Below are 22,695 nucleotides of genomic sequence, written 5' to 3'. Positions count from 1 at the left end.
TTCCTCCTCCATACTGCTTTCATCCTATTCTCAACTTCAGCCTCACATCCTGCGTGCTGTCTCATAGTATATCCCAAGTATCCTGATTGTTCCACCTTTTTTATAACTGAGCCTTCACTTTCGTGAATGGACATCCTCACCATAGCTACTGTCTTCCCCACATTGACTCTCATTTCTTGAGATTTTACATTTCTTAGCTTACATATTCACGTGAATATAGATAGCCCAGTTGCACCTACCATTATTCCTTCATCTTCATTCAATGTGTTAATCGGCGAAGTAAATATTAGGAAAGATTCATTGAAATAAAGAAAATATTCATTATAAAGTCAATCGTATTTTGAATATTTGTTTTATTTTAATACTTAATATTCGTGTGTCTCATTTCCCTCCTCACAATTTAGTGGAATCAAAATAAGGAATACATGTAAACAATAATGTAAGGACTCTGAAAAGTACCGAAATGAGGTGATAAGGAGTGTTGTCACCCAGGCAGGCTATTTAAATAGAGATAGAAAACTCTTGATTCTCTTTTTTCTGGTAAAAGCGGATGGTTAAGATATATAGTTAAAAGAGATACTTGGTAGGTTCTGAAATATTTTATGATAAATTTTGTTATGGAAATTTCCCTAATCACAGGAAAAAAATCAGTTTCGAGCGAATGCTCACAACAGTCTTGAATCACCTCATTGATAAAAGGTATCACATCGTTTCACTTGTTACACTCCTTTCATATTGTCATATCTTCTTTTCATAAATAGACTTATGATTAATTTCTTTTTTGATTCAACACAAATTGAAATGACCAATTTTATTCAGTTGAATTTCGTGATCTACACTCTAAAAACACTTCAGTACGTAGAGAAGACAAATTTTATTTGATGGAGCTGATGTCCTATAGGTTTACTGCTGCGGATCTCATCTACTGTACGTATTATGAATGCACATTTGTATCATTAAACTGAATAAAATATTATTTGATAAAAAGTTGCTGGAAACCCACTTGTCAAATCTGATGTATCCACCGAAAGTACTTTCTCAATTTTCAGACCTTTTTTGAAATAGGAAATACACATATTTTAGTTAAAATAAGAATTTTTATTCAATAACCTATGATTCAGCATCAATTCCTTATAAAATATAGAAAATTTCCTCAAATACACGAATAGAATGGATGATAGTGTGAAGATGAAAATAGTGTCAGTTTTGAGAGGTTCATAGAGATCTCAAATTAGATTATTAGAGTAGTTTTTGGAAACTCACGAATTTCTACATGTTACCTTGCATTACGTATTTTGTAGTATGCACTGTTTATTGCTATATTCATCACTAGAATGTTCTAGACTTCTTATGAAGTTTGTATATTAGAGCCCCTCAAGGAGTTTTGGCGTCAGTCCACCTCACCCAGTACACTGTAGGTGTTACTTGCAGGCGTTTGCAATATCCATCGATTCAGCTTCTAGCTGCACCCACTCATTAACTATTTATTTTCTTTAACCCCCCCCCCCTGCGCTTTTCCTTCCCTCTTGCTCTCTGTCTTCTTAGCTTTTACTTCATGATGCAACAGCAGTGTCCCCCAGTAGCATCACGACGCTGATTGGCCTCCTCGGGCCCAGTGCATGGTCATATGTCCCAAGTTCGTAAATCCTGAAGTCCATTGTATAAATAACTATAGTTGCTGATCATCATTTGACAGTTATCTCATGTCCTTACGCCAAAGATTGTAAAATGAGCGGCAGAGGCAAGGGCCAGTTCACTGCTGCACTGTCGGTATGAAAGACTTGAACACTGAACATATAATGAACTTCTAAAGGTCCCCCAAGCTTGGAACAGGCCTGACTAGATAATGACTGCTATTCCTATTCCCACCCCCCACCCCCTCCTCAGAAGGTTATGCTTGGCTTCGTTGATGATCTTTCTCTGTTGATGTCATATTTCCCACATACAGATGTGAATAAGAACGTTCATTTTCTGCCTTAGGGAGAACAAATTTTTATTAGCTTTCATATATGAATAAGGAGGCTTACTATTGGCGTACAAATGGTGGTTAGAAAATTAGTGGGAGAGAAATAGTGAAAAGTTTTATCAAATGTCAAAAAAAGGTGGATTTCCCCTTACGTTATCAGCAGCGGGACTCTTGGACAAAAAGGACATAGAAACAAAACATAACTTTAATACTATATTCCTTATAAACTAAAAAACCTAATATGATAATCAACAACATTCAAATAACCTAATAACATAATATATCATTTAAACCATAATTCTTAAAACTACAATTATAAGAAACAACACTGATCAAACCCTAAACGTAAGATTTAACATAGAAAACAGCCACATTCAAAATAAATGAAAAAAAAATCCACAAAACTTAAAACTAAAATAGACCACAACCACTATGTAATAAGTATATATATATATATATATATATATATATATATATATATATATATATATATATATATATATATATATATATATATATATATATATATATATATATATATATATATATATATATATATATATATATATATATATATATATATATATATATATATATATATATATATATATATATAGTATATATAAATAATAAATATACATACATACATACATACATAATTTGTAAGATAGACTGTCTTGAAAAGACGCTCATTGATGCCATTTATTCTGTTTACATCTATAGAGACTAAGCAGGGTTAATTTTTGGCTAGATTCCAGGGCCCTTTTGGCCAGACAAGGTGCCATCTAACTTGGCAGCTCATAGAGGCAGGGTGTACCGGTGTACCCAAATGACTTATGATGAGGACTCTGTTATTTATCATAATAGAGGCTTTTGTCGAAAACATTTAAAGATTATTCAAGTAGAATTATAAGAATGCAAATAATTTGTTTCAATATTATGTACTGGTAGAAAAGGCTCGAAATTTGTCAGTTAACCTTTAATAGGATTGTGAAAGTCTTTCTTACAATTCTATGTATTTGTAAGTAGCTAAAAGCTAAACTGGAGAAAATCAGTATGTTGTATAGTTTTTTGTTTTTCTCTAGCATTGAGAAATTCTCAATTCTAATTTTACACATTCGGACATTTTGATTTATATTTCCAAGCAAATCATTTGTTTTGGTATATTTCTTACTTTTGATTTCAGACTTCTAGTTTGTTATCTTTAAACGTACATTTTATTTAGACTATATCTCTGAGACCGGTGGTTAATGTCCTATGAATGCCCAATTTAGTCGCATTTAGACGTAATTCCTTAGGGGATATTAAATACTCGATGTGACCAGTGTTGGTTAGCGATTTGGCATTCTTATGGAAAATTCAATTCTCATATTCATTCAAAAGAAATGTAAAAAGATAAACCAATGTTCTCATTATCTGTGTTGAAAGACATCAAAGAAGGTCGCTTCAAAGTCTTGTAAAGAAAAGAAGTCTTATAAAAGAATTCTTTATATAAGTAAAAGTTTCGGTATATATCATTAGTCAATTCAAGATAAAGTTGTATATAAAACAATAGAGGTGATAGAAATTACCAATGTTCTACAAATGAGGATAACCTGGAATCGAGAAGATTATTGAGCATTGCCACTTTTTAAAGATTTTCTCTCTTCTCTCGATGTGAAAGACTGAATGTTTTTTTTTTTTTTTTTTTTTTTTTTTTTTTTTTTTTTTGGGGTTGGGGGGTGGCGGCTTTGATATTTTGATTCTTGCCGTAAGATATTTAAAGACTAATATAACTGCATTTGACAAATATTCATTGATCTAAATTTCAGGGCCCAGTTAGCGTGGCTGTATATACACCAGGATTGGATTTCAATGCAACTGTGCAGACTATTTTATATCTTCGTGACTGCTGGGCAGAAGGAATTAAGAAATATGTTACCTTTCATCTTTTCTTTGATGTGTCACACACGCCTAAAACAGTAAGTCATACAAAAATTACTATTCATTATTGTTTAGTATATATTATAAATTCTAGTGCATGAAATATTTTGGGCTCTTGCCTCCAATCGCTTACTAATAAGGCAGTAGAGAACATGCGTGTGAGATAATATCGATGTTAATGTATAAGATTAAGAGACTTAATGGTAGATCAGAGCGAGGTATTTTTCGTAATATTTTTGTATTTGCTTAATTATTCTTCTCAAAATTTCAGATACCAACTACTGAAGAGGTTCTCAGGAAAAAGACAGACTGTGGACAAGAACCTCCAAAGTGGACCAATGTTACAACATACAGACAAGAGAAGAAACTTTTATATCCTGTCAATGTAGCAAGAAATACTGCGAGGACGGCTGCCCAAACTTACTTTGTCTTCCCATCAGATGTTGAACTTTATCCCTCTACTAATTTCATTCAAGGTCAGACATTATGAAGTTACTCATGGAAGATAACACAAATGAACTTAGAAAAGTTGTATGTGATCGTTATGTCAGACCATTTAGTCAGAATACTATATTTTTCTGATGATAGTTTAATATAATAGTGTGTTTTCCGGGGAAATGTTGTTCTGAATGCTCAAAAGTGTTTTATGATTCAGGGGAACTTCTTCCCCAGGGATTTGAAATTGCTAATTTCATTACATTAGAACTAGTTATTGTTATGCAATTGACAAACTACTGTAGCAGTAAGGTGCAGGCATACATATAAGGGAACGTAGGTAAATGTAAGATTATTATCAACTTGACCTTTTTATTATATTTGTATTTATGATAAAATGAAACCGAAGCTTTTCACAATTAATGAAGATATTGAACTTATGAATTTATTTACAGAATTTTTCAAAATGTTGAAACATCCGGATGCCTCCAATACAACCAATCCTCGTGTTTATGTCCTCTCAATTTTTGAAGTCAAGGAAAACATAACAGCTCCAGAGACAAAGAGTGAATTGCAAAAACTGCTTGCGAAAGGAGATGCTATTCCTTTCCATAAAAATGTTTGTCCAGAATGTCATAATATACCTATGTCCAAGGTAAGCTTTTAGAGTGCATTAGCAAAAAATATTTTGCGTTGTTAGATACATTTTGATTAAATGTAAAGCATGTTATAGTTTAGAATTCTTAATCATATTCTTAGTAGTTCAGCAACATAACAGATAAACATTTATTTGAAGGTTATTGCATCAGACTAATACAAACACGATTTTCAGGACTGGATTTCTGCTCCAGTAAAGCCTGGGTTGTCAGTTTTCCATATTGGAAAACGAAATCCTCCCTTCCACAGTTGGGAACCTATATATGTAGGAACCAATAAAGAGCCCTTGTATGATGAACGCCTCTCTTGGGAAGGCAAGAGTGATAAGATGACACAGGTGAGTTATGCGTAATATACATTCATTACATAGATTTATAGCCTTTTATATTGATTGCATTTTTGAAAAATGAATGTCACGTTTTGTTAAAACTGTTTGCAAACATATTTGTTAAGTTATGGCAATTGAAAGGTAACTATGTAGGCTTTTGAAAGGTTAGATGTTCACAGTGAGTCAGCTGGCATACTAAGAATATTTTCATCTTACCATCATTGACTAAGAATTAATATGGTTTAGGTACCAGGTTCCTTGTTGCTCACTTCACAACGCTATGATTGTGGAATTTACGCTACTAGATTTGTAGGTGCAAAGCGCTGATATCTGCAGAAAGTTCATTGGCATTAGTTTCCTACTATACAGACAGAACAGCTTGCATACTTTTATTTCTAAATTCCAAAGCCTGTCTAATATCTTGGGCAATTTCTTTGCTTGGCGATTCTAATTTCCTTAATGCTATGCTACTGCTTCTAAATTTTCTTAATTCTTTACAGATAAACATATGTTGTTTTGTTTTATCTACCTCCCTTCATAGCTCACAAAGCCTATCATTTTCATATCTATCTTATCTAACGTTGTCTTCACTAATATTATAGCTTCCTTAGTGTTAAGTTCACCTGTGTAATCTCTTCTGCTATTACCATTTACAAACCTCAACTTGGTCATTTCTGCTTCATTTTCTTCTATTGTTCTTTTAATTTCATTTACCACTTTACATTCTATTTCTTTCTTGAGTTTCTATACTTTCTTAGTTCAATTTCAATATCATATTTTTATATGTTTGTATAAGACTTTTTGCCCAGAATTCCCCATATGGTTCCCTTGTTTGATCTTCCACAATTTTCTTAACTAATTGTTTATCATTTGATATAATGATGTTATGAAACAGCATCACCTTTTTATACCCTATCCTATTCTCAACTGGCCATATTCCTGTTTCTGATATTAACTCCCAATTAGGTGCAGTTGCAAGTTGTTCAAACATTCCTTTCACTATATTGTTTTTTCTTTATTACACCCCATGTCTCTATATTTGCAAATATTGTCAGTACCACTACTGTATCATATATCTTTATTCTCACCATTTTACTCTTCGTACTCTGTTACTATGTCCATACTTCCTAACTTCTTGCATACGTTTATCCCTTTTTGTGAGTACCGTTCTCCCAAGAATTTATACTTCTTAACTGTTTCTATACTTACATTTCTGACTTCCCTGTTAACCTTTCTAACTTCTTTTCTATCTCTTGTTGCTAAAGCAACTGACTTCTGTGGATTGGTGCTAAAAGTATAACTATTCTGAAGCAGATGCTATTGGTGAAGGAAGGCTATGGTAATTCTCTTCAACAGCTCGGGTCTGAAAGAAAAAATTGAAAGGTGAAAATTAACTCATACCTTGACCTTGACCTCATTTCCAGTTAAATGGAAACCCACAAAAAATTCTGAAGGGAGGCTGGAGGCTGTGATAATATCAATTATGCAAGAGTCCCTGTTTTTTTATGAATCAATTTTTTCTGCTCTCGCGTAGTCTTCAGAGATGTCTGTTTCTCATATTCTAAGAAATCCGAATGCAATATTTTTATTTTATTTTATTAAAGATGTACACAATTGAGTACCACGTCTGTTTCCTAAGATACAGAAATAAGTGTCGTTTATTTTCCGGATTTTTTAGATTGTACCTTGTGTTCTGAAATTATGCATTACTCAAGTTCTGCAGGGTTGTAGAATTTACAAGAATTGATATAATGATATAATTTCCAGCTGTCTTTGTATTATAGGGAGTCATAGGTCATCAGTGCCTCTAGTAGGTAGAACTTATATATTGGCACGTGAGCACTTGGGTAGAGTGTTTTGTGCCGATGTATTTAGTGAGAAGATTAAAGAATTTACCTTTTGGAGTAGGGTTACTTTATAAGTGCTGAAATCAATATCATATTTTTATTTATATAGTGAAATTAAAACAGACCTTATGCAAAGCCATTTTGAAATATTGGTGACAGGATTTAAAATTGACAGCGTTTCAGTGTGATTTTAGTGTCATTATTATTAATATCATATGCTAGGCTATACCCTGATTAGAAAATCAAGATACTATAAGCCAAAGGACTTCAACAGTGAAAAATAGCTTAGTGACGAAAGAAAACGAGGAAGTAAACAATCTTCAAGAGAAGAATAAACAATCAAAATGAAACATTTCAAGAACAGTAACAACATTAAATAAGAGCCTTCACAAATAAACTATAAAAACTTCAAATAACAAGAGGAAGAGATAGAACCACATGCCCGAGTATACCCCCAAGCAAGAGAACTTTAATTCAAGACAGTGGGAGACCATGGTACAGAGGCTATGGCACTACCCAGGATCAGAGAACAATGGATTGATTGTGGAGTGTCCTTCTCCTAGAAGAGCAGCTTACCATAGCAAAAGAGTATAGTCTACCCTTACCAAGAGGAAAGTAGCCTCTGAACAATTATATTGCAATAGTTAACCCCTTGAGCAAAGAAGTGTTTGGTAATCTCAGTGTTGTCAGGTGTATGAGGACACTAGAGAATGTGGTAAGTCTAGGCCAGACTATTCGGTGTACTGTATGTGTAGGCAAAGATAAAATGAACCGTAACCAGACAGATGGATCCATTTAAGCACTATCTGGCCAATCAAAAAAGCCCAACAACTCTCTAGCGTAAATATCTCAATAGGTGGCAGCAATAGAGGTAGTAGGAAAACTTATCAAGTTAGTCAAGGCACTCGACCTAGAATTGAAAGGTTTTGTCGAGGGACACCAAGAGATGACAGAAAGCTTATAAAAAGAAAATAGCTGCAAGACAAATAGAAATTACATCAGAGCAAGCTGAAAGGAAGGGTGCTCATATACTTGAAGTGTTTATACTCAAAGCAGAAAGAATGATAGTCAAACATATAGGCAGCGTTCTCACTTCTGTGAGTGGATTCTGCAAAGCCTAAGTTGCCCTGATTCATTGAAAAGCACAATGACGTGAGGGACAAGCTTGGGTCATGGATGATTGGGGTTTGCTTCCAGTTCATTGTAGACAGGTAAATGTCATCAAATCCTTTTTAGTATTCATTCAGATGAGTCTTTGAAATATCAAAGCCTAGAGACTCACGTAGGGTTTAAAATCAACTGGAAAATACATAACCGGTTGATAACCCTTGGAAATTTTCATATACGGTTGATGACTAGTTGATAGAATGCAAACCAAACATTGTTGAAGGGCAACAAAAACGAAAATGTTGAGTATTCTTATTCATTTCTTTTTTATAATAATGACTTGACTATTGAAACAAATATAAAGAATCATGAAATATTCTATTCTTACTTTTGATTATACCTGTTATTTAATGAAAATTCTAACTTGAAAGAAATAAATATATTTTCGATTTTAACACCGAAAAAAAAAAAAATAGTTATTATTCCTGAATACTCTCAAAAACAATAATGAATCATTTGTTGCCAGAAAGATTTTCTCTTATTTTATTTATAAAGAAATCAGCAGCTGAGAAAGCACTCTCAGCCTCAGTGCTTGCCATTTGAATGTTAACAAGGAATAGTAAAGTTTATTCACATTTCCACTTCTTGTTAATGTAATATTAAAACCTTTTATTTCATTCAATATATTTCCATTATCAACTTTTGGTTCAAGTTTAGCTGATAAATTAGCCATAGCACTCATATATTTGAGGGTAGAAGGTTGGCCAAGGCACCAGCTACCCATTGAGATACTACTGCTAGAGAGTTTTTGGGTCCTTTGACTGGCCAGGTAGTACTGTACCACACACGTATCACACACGCTTGTGCACTGTAACGGAATTTGTGTTTTATTGTATATTGTCGTTATCGCTCTCCCCTAGCACTGGTAACTTGTTAATGCCTATATATGCTTCTTTCATTATGTTTGAATTTTTGAGCCGTTCCTGACTGGAACGGGTTGTATAGCCTATGTACTGATGCTCCATCCAAATTAAGTTACAGTAGATACATTCACTCCACTTCTCAGTTAATACCTAAAAGGTGCCTTCGTACAGTAATAAATTGGGTCCTTCTCTGGTTATGGCTCATTTTTCCTTATTCCAAACATACTGTGGCCCATTCTTTACACATTCTCCTCTTTCTTCTTCCACCTGATAACACTAAAATAACCGAAATGTTCTTCTTCGCTCGAGAGGTTAACTACTGCACTGTAATTGCACAGGGGATACGTTCCACTTGGCAAGAGTAGAAGAGACTCTTTAGCTATTCTAAGCAACTCTTCTAAGAGAGTGACACTCCAAAATCAAACCATTGTTTGCTAGTCTTGGGTAGTGCCAACGCCTCTGCACCACGGTCTCCCATTACTTTGTGTTAGAGTTCTCCCGTTTCAAGGTACACTCAGCCACACAATTCTATCTGTTTCCTTATTAACTTTCCTCAGTGGGGTATTTCCCTTTCCAACTATATTTGTATTTTGGCTAGTAATAATAATAATAATAATAATAATAATAATAATAGTAATAATAATAATATTGAGGCGCCTTCATTTTCTGCGTGATATTTATTTTGCAGCTGAGCTAGTTCGCTGCACTCTCTCATCATCATTCCATCCTCTTTAGACTTCCGAAATAGAATTTAATTATCCTCATTATATAATGTCCTTTTACCACTATCTATCTATCTATCTATATATATATATATATAGAGAGAGAGAGAGATAGATAGATAGATAGATAGATAGATAGATAGATATACAGTGGTAAAAGGACTTTATATAGTGCATTAAAAGGCTTACAGTAAAAGGAGGTAAAGAAGCAGGAGAAAAAATGGCTTAACAATTGATTTAATGATAGGGGAAGGAGATTTCGTAGTAGTAAAACTGGCTGAACTCTACACTAAATGTCTGCAAGAATGCTCTATACCTAAAGCTTAGAAAAAAATTTATCATTTTACTAATTCACAAAAAGGGAGACATAAAAGACCTGAAAAATTACCGCCCAATAAGTTTACTCTCCGTAATATATAAAATATTTATAACCATAATAATAGGCCGAATAAAATGACCCCTAGATTTTTATCATTCAAGAGAGCAGACAGGCTATTAGAAAGCTTTTGATTCTGTCAAGACATCAACAGTAAGGAAAGCCCTTTTAAAAAAAGAAATAAAAGAATCTTATGTTAGAACACTAGAAGATATCTATATAGGAAGAACAGCAATCCTAAAACTACATAAAGATCGTGAAAAAAAAACTTTTGATTGAGAAAGGAGATAGAGAGGGAGACCCCATCTTTCCTAAATTATTTGCACATGTCCAGAAGACGTTTTTAAGAATTTAGATTGTGAAAATGTATTAATTAACATTAATAAGGAATACCTGAACAACTTAAGTTTTGCAAATGACATAGTTGTGTTTAGTGAATCATGGGAGGAATTATAAAAGATGATAGAGGATTTGAATAGAGAAAGCAGAAATGTAGGACTAAAAATGAATATAAGTAAAACTAAGGTAATATTCCATGAAAATGCAGGGACAACAAATGTTATGGACAAGCCTAGAATAAATGTACTTAGGACAGACAGTAAATGTTTCCCCAGGACACGAGACCAAAATTATCAGACGGATGAGTATGGGATGGAGAGCATTTGCTGGACAAAATGACGTTTTGAAAAGTAAAATGCCTCTTTCTTTCTTTCTAAAAAAAAAAAAAAAAAAAAGTATTTAATGATATGGTCCTACCAGTATTAACTAATGCGTTAGAAACTGGGAGCTTTACTAAAGTCTTAGAACATAAGCTAGTTACAACTCAAAGAGCTATGGAAGGAATAATGATGGGAATAACACTGAGAGACAGAAAAAGAGCAACATGGATACAGGGCTTGATTTAGCTTGTGGGGCACCTAGGACACAAAATGTGTGAGGAACCCCCTTCACTCTCTTAACAATATGGACAATGGCAACTCTTAGTCATTTGAGATAAAAGGAATATAAATAAACAGCAACATCTTTAATTAGTCATATTTCCTCCATAGGAAACAATGAAAAGAAACTATCAATCTAGGATAAAGAGAGACTGGTACAGTTTGAATATCTATACATATATTTAGAAACAAAGAAGATATTCGCAGTTAACTGAATTTGTGTTAAAATTATCAACACTGATGGAACGTAACACATCATGTTCTGTGGATAGAACAGCTACGTTGACAAACCTTGCCTGCCCCATCACTGAGCGAAGATAGTTTTAATTTAGAGTATTTTCTTTCCCCACAGCAGCAGTTAGAAATCATAAATGATAAGTAAATTTTAAGGATTATTTCTACGTTTGGAAAAGAATCTATGATATTTCATTTTATTAACAACTTACATATACATGGCAGTTTCAGTAACCTTATTGTCAACCAAACATTCTTGAATCACTATAGCAAAGTCAACAATATCGTCGGAGTTCTGTACTCAAATAATTTAAGTACAGTTGAGCTTTCATAATGCCCTCTTGTGCCATTTGAGTGATTTTGCTTAGGAAACCAAAACTCTCATTAGTTTCATTATATGCTGAGATGCATTTTGAAGTAATCAAGAGTTCAGACAAATGCATTCACATTTAAATTCTCTCTTGTACTGAGGATAGCCTCAGAACATCTCCAATAACCCAAGGGATCTAAACACACTACATTTTCTATTTCGCACTTTTGTGTCTTAAATATATCTGTGCCAGACCGATCTGTTCCTCCTTCATGAAGAAACTCTTTAAATCTATCCCTCAGTGCATCCACAAACACTGAAAGAGATTACATGAGGATGCCAATAGTGTTGAGATCGGTCACATCTGATAGCAAAGATTTGCTAGTCTGATTGAGTCACCCTCGTACTGTGTTCCAGAAGCTAACATAAATATCTGTTTCAAGCATACATATTGTATTATATAATATATACGCATTATGTTTTGTATCACGATCTTCAAGGTTATCATTTGCAATTTTATCCAATAATTCAATAATTGCACTGCAACCCTTAATTTTTGGGTACTAACAGTTTTTTTTTTCATCCTCCAGTTTGGGGAAACTTTTGGTTGAACCAGAAAAGAAGACATAATTTTTCAAAAAATGTAAAAAAAAATGCCACAGCTCACCTGCGGGCTTCAACAGCAAACTGTACCACCAATTTGAGAGAGTGACCAAAACATGGGATAAATATGGTCAAAAGATTTTCCTTAATACCCAAAGCTTGCATCCCACTATATCTACTACTCATATTTGCTGCGCTATCTTGAGATTGACCACGGCAGATTGCATCCAAAAATTCAATTAATGCAGTTACTTGTTGCTGTCCAGTGCGCTCAGTACTTTTTCGAAAGATTGAAAAGCTTTCTACTGGAACACCATTTTTAATATATCTTGCTGCCACTCATAATTGATCAGTATGACTAATATCTGGTGTTGAATCAGCTGTCACAGAAAAGTATTTAGAATTTTGCACTCTACCCACAATCTCTTAAGCACCCACTTTCCTAACTCTGAAACCATTTCTTCATAAGGAGTGGATAACAATGTTCCCACAGTGTCGTAATGAGTGCTCGTGCTCATCTACACTACCGATGATTTGTTTGCAGTCATCAATCCCATTGCTTGACAAGCCATTCCTCCCTCCAACATCCTTGTAGACAAGGTAGTAAAACCTTACCAGTGGCTTTTAGGTAGAATAGCAATATTCTCTTGAGAGTTTCCTTTTTGAAGTTTGCTATAAACGGGGGATTTTGGAGATGACCAGTCCTTTGTTCCCTTTTAGTACCCAGTTTTATGAAAGGTTTGTGTTCTGCACTAACCTTTGTTAATGACATAATGAAAATAAAAAATAAGTATGCTAAATAAGAGGTAAATGGCTTTCAGACAAGCAGAACAATTAACAAGTATTGAATATGAAATCAGACTCCAATCAAGGGATCAAGATATCTCGGGAAGCCAGTGGTTACACCGTTAGTAAGGCAAGGCGGGGCAGGGTAAAGGGGTAGGAGTAGTAAGCCCACAGTTATACCACTGACAAGACACATGAATTACAGGGAAATATTTTTTTCTACTAATACATACGTGTTCAAACCGAATTTATTTGCTGCAGCTTTAGATTTACAATTATTCAATAATTTGACCTTTTTGTTGGAAGGTAAATGTGGGGACCCCTAAATGTTGAGGACCTGGGACATATGTCCTAAAGGCCTGCCCTAAATCCACCCCTGTGTGGATATGAGAGCAAGAAGTTAGGACCTAAGAGCTAACAGCATTTCATGATTTACTATATGGACAGCATTTTAGGATTTACTACATGAGATTTTAGCTACCTATCATGGCAACAGAGACCCATAAAAGAAGTTGGAACACATTGCTTTTTTAATGAGAAGTTTGGCTTACCGTGCGTTTTTCATCAAGTAACCAAGTCTGATTGTTCTTACATTTCATTGGGCACAGCGGAACGACTAAAAACTAAGCAGATTTGAAAAAAATATAGCAAATACTGATGCATTGACATGTATGAATATACAGTATCAAAATTTAACAAACTTCAGGATTTCAGTAATTATTCTAATCTATGGAACATAAACATCAGTAGCTTGTCTTATGAGAAACTGCTTTATTGAATGCAAGTGATTTATTCTAGCATCCATCCTTCAATCCTGCATATCACGGCAAATGCACAAGCTTTTCTCTTCCCACAAACTGAAATTACATAATTAATACTTCTCACAATTACTAGACTTAACTAGTTTACCTATAATAAACAAACACATCTGGCCATTTTTACACTGGTTCTTTGTGTTGATTTTATATAGTTCTATCAGTGGATTGGCGATCTCATATCTTATACATGGCAACAAAAGATTGAAAAGACAAATGAAAAGAGTAAAAATCAAGCTTCCAAAAATTGAAGACACGCCTCCGAAAACTGACAGCTCGAATCTGGTTACATACAATAGCCCTCATGTTAGAAAGTGGGACAGATTTATATCTTGGAAATGAAGCGATAACTCAACAGTATCTGATTCTTCTTTTAGCCAATTCTAGAGTTTTGCTTCTCAATTCAAGTTTTGTCCCAAGTATATGATTTTGATAATACTTTTGTGTGTTTCTTATATTTGGAAGTTTCCAAGAAGATGTTTTACATTTGAAAACTCTTCACAGTTTGAGTTAAGATTCTATGTAGCAACGTACTTAAAGTTTTCTGTATCTGAACCACTATGAAGATGTCTGATGGTGAATTGATATTTAGCAGGGTTATATGGAAATTCTAATCCTTAACTCTTTAGATATACATGTTGCAAATGATATCTCTGAGTAACATGTGACAACAATCAACTGGCAATGCACTGGGGTGAAATCTTTTAGTAAATAACGTCTATATTTAGGTCACTGATTGTTCCATATACACAATAAATTAAAAACACACAAGCTTACTAGAATCTTTTTTTCCATATAGAAATAAGTGGAAGAAATGTGCACCTATACATGTAAATCTGATCATGATAGCATCTAATATGTTTTAAAATCAAGTACGGGTCTTCAGTACCAGTATGAAGTTCACATTAAAAAAGATAAAGGTAATGACCTCCTAGTGTGTTAACCCAAATGAAGCAGTATGAAGACACCCTATTAGTAGACATTTTAAGAGAGCTTCATCATTGAGCCAGTATTTTACGTCAACTTCACTCTTGACATTACACATTCTTGCTTGGAGACAGGTCTTTTATCTTTGATTTTTAAGGGCTCATCAACCACAAATTATATATAGTCAAATGAGTTAAAAAGTGCCACTTGTGGCAATTTAGGTCAGTAAAATTCTTCATAAATCAACAAAATAGCAATATTGCTCAATCAAAACTGTAAGAAAGGTCTTTTCCATGCTCTTTTCTAGTGGCAACTTGGATCACTTTCATTATGCTGAGTATTTGCCTTTTAACTTTTGGGCTAAAAGAAAACTAGAAAAACCTTGAAATTATGCCATTATCCCTATTTTATTTTTTTCAGCTCTTTGTAGACAATCAGAGGTAATTGATTATCAAGAGTACCAAGATTTTTGCCCCCAAAAAGATTCATGTTTTTAATAACATTAGCCTTTTCCACAAAACGTCTTTGTTGATTGTTTGGTATGTTTGGCTATTAAGGACAAAATTCATAATTTGTTTAGTCCCGGAAGTCATATTGTTAATCAACAAGTCTAATCTCTATCTTACAGCTAATTTGCTTCATCTTATTCATCCTTTCATCAGAAATGATACTCCGTGGTAACTTTTATTTTTATTTGGATTCGGTTTTAGATGTTGTTCCTATTTGCCAAATTCTGGTATAGACCCTCCAAAAGTCAAAGTTATTTAATTTTTAACCTAAACTATGAATGTTCTTATATCTTCTGATAAGTTAGTAGATCTTTTTGCTAAATTCATATTTTGTACCGGTAGAACAAGATTTTTCAAATAAATTAATCAGAATTTTTGTCTAAAAACATTTAGTTAAATATCACATGTACCAATCACCGTCTTATTTTGAGGCCCTTCCAGTAACTTAAGATGTGTGTAAACTTCAAAATGAGAAGTAGTAGGCTCCAGATTGTCTGTGATTTCTGCAAATTGAATAGGAAATTATCAAATCTTATTTCATTCTGAAGAGGGTGTATCTGATTCCATATAAGCATTTCCATTTATAACTGCAGAGTATCAGTGAAGGATTGCTCAAGAGGGTAATTCATGTTTCCATCTTCCAGTAGCATTAGCTTCATTAGATCCCAGAGACATTCATATTAAAAATTATTTGTTGGTAAAATTTTACAGCAATAATATCTCTAAATGGTCTCCCAAATATTTTTCAATTGACATTTTCAAATTGATGGCATATTTACATTTACCAGGATGTAATACTAGGCACTTCATACTGTAAAAGGGAATAATTTTGAAATTTGTCATTTTGAAAATTATATTCTTATGTGTGTTGAATTAACTAAATTCTATCATTCCAGATGTACATCCTGTGTGTTAGGGACTATGAGTTCCATATTCTTGATAACGCCTTCCTCGTTCATCGCCCAGGTATAAAAAAGCTACACAAAGACACTGAAAGGGATAAAGTTGTTGGAAAACAAAGTTATACTATTAAGAAAAAAATTGTTCCCGAATACAAAACTTTATTTGGCTCGCGTAAAAAATGCTACCTTTGATGTTTCTTATTTATAGTAGAAGAAATATTTTGTAATTGTGAAAAATGAGTTTGCCTTTAAAAAACCATGGGACAAAAATATTTATAAACCTGAATTAGTTTATTCTTTTATATTTTCCTATACTGAAGTGTTTTTAGATGAGTCTGATGTATTAAATCTCAAATAAAATATGAAATTATACCCAGTTTGTTAATGGTGATGATATATACGTTGTATTGTCTTCAAGAATAAAAAACATATTTTTTAGCTCTCGTAAATAATGCTTTCCGTGATGTCTTTTATATTTCGATAGAAAAAATATTTTGTAATGAGAAAAATGAGCTTGTCTATGAATGAATTAAATGGGACCAAAAGATTTTTAGACATGAATTGTGTGTTTATTATCTTATATTTAGCAAAACATTTAGCCTTAGAATAAAAACAAAACTTTCTGTGTTGAAATATTTCTAGATGAACTGATTTACTACATGTTAGGTAAATATGAAATTAGATCCAGTTCGATAATGAGATGAAAGAAAATGTGTGGTATACTGTCTTCATGCAAACAAAAAATGGTGAAATTTTGTGATTAAGGATTACAGTACTTTGTTTCTTAATAGATTGTGATAAAAGAATAAGGTTTTACGAGATGCGCTATTTTTCTAACGGGCTCACATTTCAAGTATATATATATATATATATATATATATATATATATATATATATATATATATATATATATATATATATATATATATATATATATATATATATATATATGTATATATATATATATATATATATATATATATATATATGTGTGTGTGTGTGTGTGTGTGTGTATGTATATATATATATATATATATATATATATATATATATATATATATATATATATATATATATATATGTATATATATATATATATATATATATATATATATGTATATATGTATATGTATACTGTATATATATATATATATATATATATATATATATATATATATATATATATATATATATATATATATATATATGTATTTAGATATATATATATATATATATATATATATATATATATATATATATATATATATATATATATATATTTGTTTGTTGAATTGGAAAATTATTAAGATACACGTCAAAAAGGTAAGGCAAAATTGACTCGATGTTTTTCTTTTATTGTAGGAGGGAAAAAGAAACTATCGATGAAATTAGGTACAAATATGTATTGATATTGCCTTTTTGTCTAGTTATACTGTTTTAATGTGACCCAAGATTATGATGCATTCCACGAAGGTAATCTTGTATGGATTTGTTCTCACAGTCTGCAATAATAGAAGGTATTCCATTATGCTGCTGTAGTATTCTTTTTCCGTGCCTCGAACTCAGTCTTGAGAAGATTCTCTGGTAATCTGGGAAGTTTCTCAGAAAAGAGAGTAGAGGCGCAGTCTGGGTCTAGCTTCCCTACCGTGAAAGTAGAGGAAGCGTCATCCCAGGTAGCAGAGGTACTCGGAATAAGCATGGAGGTGGGGTCCGTCTCTTTAAGAGCCGGCATGGCAGAGCCTTCTTTGACGGCTTGTATAGTGAGATCTGTCACTTTATCAATAATGGGCAAGGTAATGGCAGGAGCTGTTGTAAAGATGGTGTAGCTACCTTTGTGTGGGGTGAGCTTGGAGTTGGCACACCCCCATTCAGACAGAGTCCTGGCACAGACAGCTTGGGCCGGTTCTTTTGGAAATATCACTGTTTCCTTCAGTACCTTGTCCATCCTAACCAAGGCATGCTCTTTCAAACGAACAAAGCCGTTGAATGGGAATTCTAGCCCCGGGGGGTAAAATTCTAGGTCCTCTAGATTGTGGGTGCCTATGCTATCAAGGGTTAGAGTACCGTCTATGTATGGAGCATGCAAGGCAAACTTCCATGGGTTGTTTTTATCGAAGGGGGGTAACTTCGACGAGTCTGGGGCTGAAGGCGGAGGCATCTGAGTTCCGGAGCGGATCAGATTCGCCACCATATCTTTAAGCTCCGTCATAGCCCCAGAATGTTGCTGTATTTGCTCCTTAACTATATCCCTGATCAGGTCGACGGGTAAGGAGGGTTCCTGAGAACTACCCGCCGACGAAGCCTTGGACTTAGCGGACTTCGACTTCTTAGAAGTCACGGTTTTATGTGAAGTAATAGGAACATCAGGAGCAGTCGAGGGTCCGGGGACCGGTGACGTAGGCAATGGCAAAGCTGAAGACTTAAAGGTACGTAGTGGCTTAACCTTGGGTCGTACGGGGACGGAGGGATCCCGAGGAGAAGCCGTAGGCTTATCAAAGCCGAGAAAGGAAGAGGTAGAGGAAGGAGTAGGAGATAAAAAAGGATCCACCAACTCAACACCACCTACCTGCTCGTCCATGGGCTCGACGTCCAAATCTAGAGATGACACGTTCCCCGCTAATAAAGCTTCTTCTTCTGTGGGGATGGTCGCTCTAACCGCTTCAATCAAAGGGGCAGCCGCCTCCGGCGAGACTGCCGCAGTGGTAGAGCCTGGGAACAGTCGAGAGGCCATGTCTCCGTCGAGGAGATAGGGTGCGCCAGACGGAGCATTCCTTCCGAAGCCTGACACCTAAGGACGAAGAGCAGGTCTTGCTGACCGGAGAGAGTCATCATCGGCCTGAAAGAGGTGAGGGGATTAATGATGAAGGAGAAAGATTGTTCTCCGCAATAAGCGATGTATACATAAATAAGGAACAAGTTAAATCATCGCCAATGGATAAAAAGGAACAAACCAAAACCAACTTACGTCATCGTTCAGGAGTAAGGAGGACAGCTCGTAGCAGAGCGTACACGACTCCGGGAACCACACCATGTATGGGGCTTGTCCCGGCCCCCGAGTAAAGGAGATGGCGCAATGCGCATGTGACCGGCATAGGTCATGCCCAACGGGATCATTAAAAGCAGCGGGGCAGTCCTTGGCAGCGCAGCGGACCTTCTGTAAAAGAAAGGAGACATAAGTCTGGATGTTCCTTGAGACTCTGGTCAGGGATTAAGATCTACTAACAGAGTCTAGATAACATTAAATATGTGTGCATAGAATGGCTCCATGAATGAGAGCTAGAGCTCTATATTAATATATTAATATAAAAAACAATGCACCGGACAGCGCCGGAGCAAGCTAAAAAGGTTCCGGATCACTATAAATATTATTAAAATAAGCATAAACTAATGTACGCTGCGGAACCTCGGACGGAGCCGAGGATTAAGTGATAGGCCCGTAACCAATTAAAATGTAAATATAAGCAGCACCGAAAAGCTAAGGCTAACCTCAATGCTAAGCGTCGGGGTGATCTCCGGTGAAGCTGGAGGTCCGGTGAAAAGGTCCGGAATAACTAAGTTGTGATTAATAATGAATATTTCGTGTGGATTTGGCCGTAGCCGGAGTCCGGGTGCAAGGGACCACCGGGGAGATGAGGCCCTGCCAGAGGGTTGCACTCCAAATGATATATACCTAGGTTCCAATCTCAATGAGTATCCCTCATGGCGGAGTAGAACTCAAGGCGGAGTGGATGAATGTTCAGATCCTACTCCCAAGTCGTAGCGGGGAGAGGACGGAACTATGAGGGGAACGGGTGGCGGCCTAAAGCTGGCCCAAAATAATGACTCACACACGAACGGGACCTGTTAATAACGCTAGCTATATTAACAGTAACCACATAATAAAATAAATCGTAAAACATCATATACCCGTAGAGGGAGAGGGGGGAGGGATAACCTGTGATCGTATAAAACGGAAAACGGGAAATCCACCTCTCCTACTTGAGGCTAAGAAAGAAAACGAGAGAAAGGGTAACTCGTGACTGTAGCAACAGAAAACGAGAACTCCATGCTCCCGCTCTCGTGGTTACACTATAAAGAACCTAAAAGCACACTATAATATGTATAACAGTAAAATTGTAACGTCAATCAAGACTAAGAACGAAGAATAACGACTGCATAACAAAATATAAAAGGATATAGTCCACTGACGAACGCGGGTACTAAACTGTAATAAAGCCAGAACGCTATTCTTCGTCGATCAGACTGGACTTGCTAGCAAAAAGTACCATAGGAAATAAAACTAAAAGTAATAATAATAATAATAATGGTTCAAAAGGCGTAAGGCCAGTGACTTAACCAAAAACCTAATTGACAGAGTACCAAATGGGCAAGACTAACATAAAATTCCCAGTGAGGCAAATCAAAACAACAATGGCTGCCGACGCTGCGGAAGGCTAAGCCGGTCGAAATAAAAAACACAATACTGGAAATAGAACAACTGCCCGGTACTGCAAAAAGCTGTCAAAATAAACTATGGTACTTAACATTGGTAATGGTGAAGTAGGAGCATCAGTCATGATGAAAATAATCCAGGAAACTTGAAAACACCGAGAGCACAAAAATCTACAACCAAGCTAGCAAGTCCAAAACAGAAGGATGACCTAGAGGGCGCTCGCGTCGGGCGTCGGTGGCGTGGCTCAAGTGTGGTATCTAGGGCCTCTGTTACGGCCCTTCCCTTTGATGAAGGAATTATCTAAATGGAAGACAGCCTGTGAATAGTGGTTTTCAAACGCCCCTGCTTTATACAGGAAACCCATAAGGTGCTCGCGCGAGGGTAGTAACCTCTGCATTCCATGGTTTTATCTTTCTCTGGTATATTTGGAAGGTTTATATCAGAAAAGTGTAAAGAAGGACCCTTTTCACTGGGCGTCACAGGTCTCTCCCCAGAAATAGATTTTTCCTTTGTCAAAATCCCTTTTTTGCCATTGTTCTATCACAAAATAGATCCTTTCTGTCCTCTATAGCTTACAGTGGTGATCTCCTCTTAGTGCAACAAGAACAAGTTTGCAGTTCAAGTTACAATATGTCTAAATGGAACCTAAAATTCCCTTCAACCGTTACACTATAGGTATAGGAAACAATGATTTTGTGCATCATCCGACTTAGTGCACATAAAAGCCTTACAATAATATAATATTCATTCACGCCAAATTTCCCCCCCCCCCCTCTCTCTCTCTCTCTCTCTCTCTCTCTCTCTCTCTCTCTCTCTCTGCAAACAGATGCAACTGAATTTTTTATACAAGAAAAAATTAAAGTAATACATTGAATAAAAAATAATCATTTATTCTCCAAGACTTATTGCTCTCTCTCTCTCTCTCTCTCTCTCTCTCTCTCTCTCTCTCTCTCTCTCTCTCTCTCTCTCTCATACACAAACACACACACACACCAAAAAATAGCAAATTTTTCCTTGTGGTCCATGTAAAAGGCGCATACATAAACCGAGAGTTAACACCTACGTATTTCGCGAACCCTGAGTAGCTGTCATGTGTACATAAACACGAGCATGCCGTGAATTGAGGGTAGAGATTAGATGTTTTAGTTTTTAACAAATAGTTTGGCAAAATAGAAAAAGCTACAATATATAATCAATCCCACCAAAGATGCATAAACTATAGTACCAGTAACCAGTTCAAACTCTAAACTTACAATCATTAATTCTGTCTGATTCTCTTAAACTTTTATGCAGTCCAGGAGAGAGTAACATTTTAGCAGATATTCCTTCAGAATTACCAGGCTAGAATACAAAAGGTCTTGGATGGATTTCCATTGTTCATGAAAGATAACATTGAATGATCAGTAGACTACCCATAATTCGTCTTTGAATAACAGCAAACAAAACCCTTTACAGTGTTTTTTTTTTATATAAATAGATAATTATAATTGCAAAAAAGTATCTTTATATTAAATTGTCTTTAAATGCAGGTGTTTTGAAGCGAAAGTGTTTTTCTACCAAAATGCTTTAGGCAAAAATGTTTATTATGCTATAATTTCCTATTAAAGTTCACAAGCTCTGGCAGGTCCAAATAGTTGGGAGGCTTTACGCGACTAATAATATTTAAACTAGTAGGCCTCCCTGGTCCCAACCCTAACACTGGAGGCATTTGGTTTTGCTTGCCTCCCTTGCATCTTCAATTTCAGAGTCCTTTTGGGGAATTAAAAGGAAGAATTATGATTTCATGTTGCAATTCACAGCTATTCTCTTTTAAACAGATTCTGATATACCGTATCATCTTTTTTTCTTCTTTTTATAACGTATACAGTATATATATATATATATATATATATGTATACATATATATATATATATATATATGTTTGTATAACGGATTTTGAGCGAAGCGAAAAATC

At 34.9% G+C, this 22,695-nt stretch overlaps 1 protein-coding gene across 4 annotated transcripts in view; it reads left to right on the top strand.

Moving 5' to 3' along the window:
* LOC137615267 (beta-1,4-glucuronyltransferase 1-like) overlaps nucleotides 1–16,680 on the top strand; it is a 142,033-nt gene extending 125,353 nt beyond the window's left edge. For all 4 annotated transcript variants that reach the window (XM_068344994.1, XM_068344993.1, XM_068344995.1 and 1 more), the window contains 5 exons: nucleotides 3,778–3,927; nucleotides 4,161–4,365; nucleotides 4,780–4,979; nucleotides 5,157–5,318; nucleotides 16,303–16,680. In XM_068344994.1, coding sequence (XP_068201095.1) covers nucleotides 3,778–3,927; nucleotides 4,161–4,365; nucleotides 4,780–4,979; nucleotides 5,157–5,318; nucleotides 16,303–16,500 — 915 coding nt within the window. In that variant the 3' untranslated portion in view covers nucleotides 16,501–16,680. The remainder of the gene's footprint in view (nucleotides 1–3,777; nucleotides 3,928–4,160; nucleotides 4,366–4,779; nucleotides 4,980–5,156; nucleotides 5,319–16,302) is intronic.
* Nucleotides 16,681–22,695: the final 6,015 nt, after the last annotated feature.

The sequence above is a fragment of the Palaemon carinicauda genome, chromosome 21, assembly GCF_036898095.1.
Source record: "Palaemon carinicauda isolate YSFRI2023 chromosome 21, ASM3689809v2, whole genome shotgun sequence".
Taxonomy (NCBI): Eukaryota; Metazoa; Arthropoda; class Malacostraca; order Decapoda; family Palaemonidae; genus Palaemon; species Palaemon carinicauda.
Note: the sequence above shows the minus strand (reverse complement) of the source record. Positions and strands in the feature narration are given on the sequence as shown.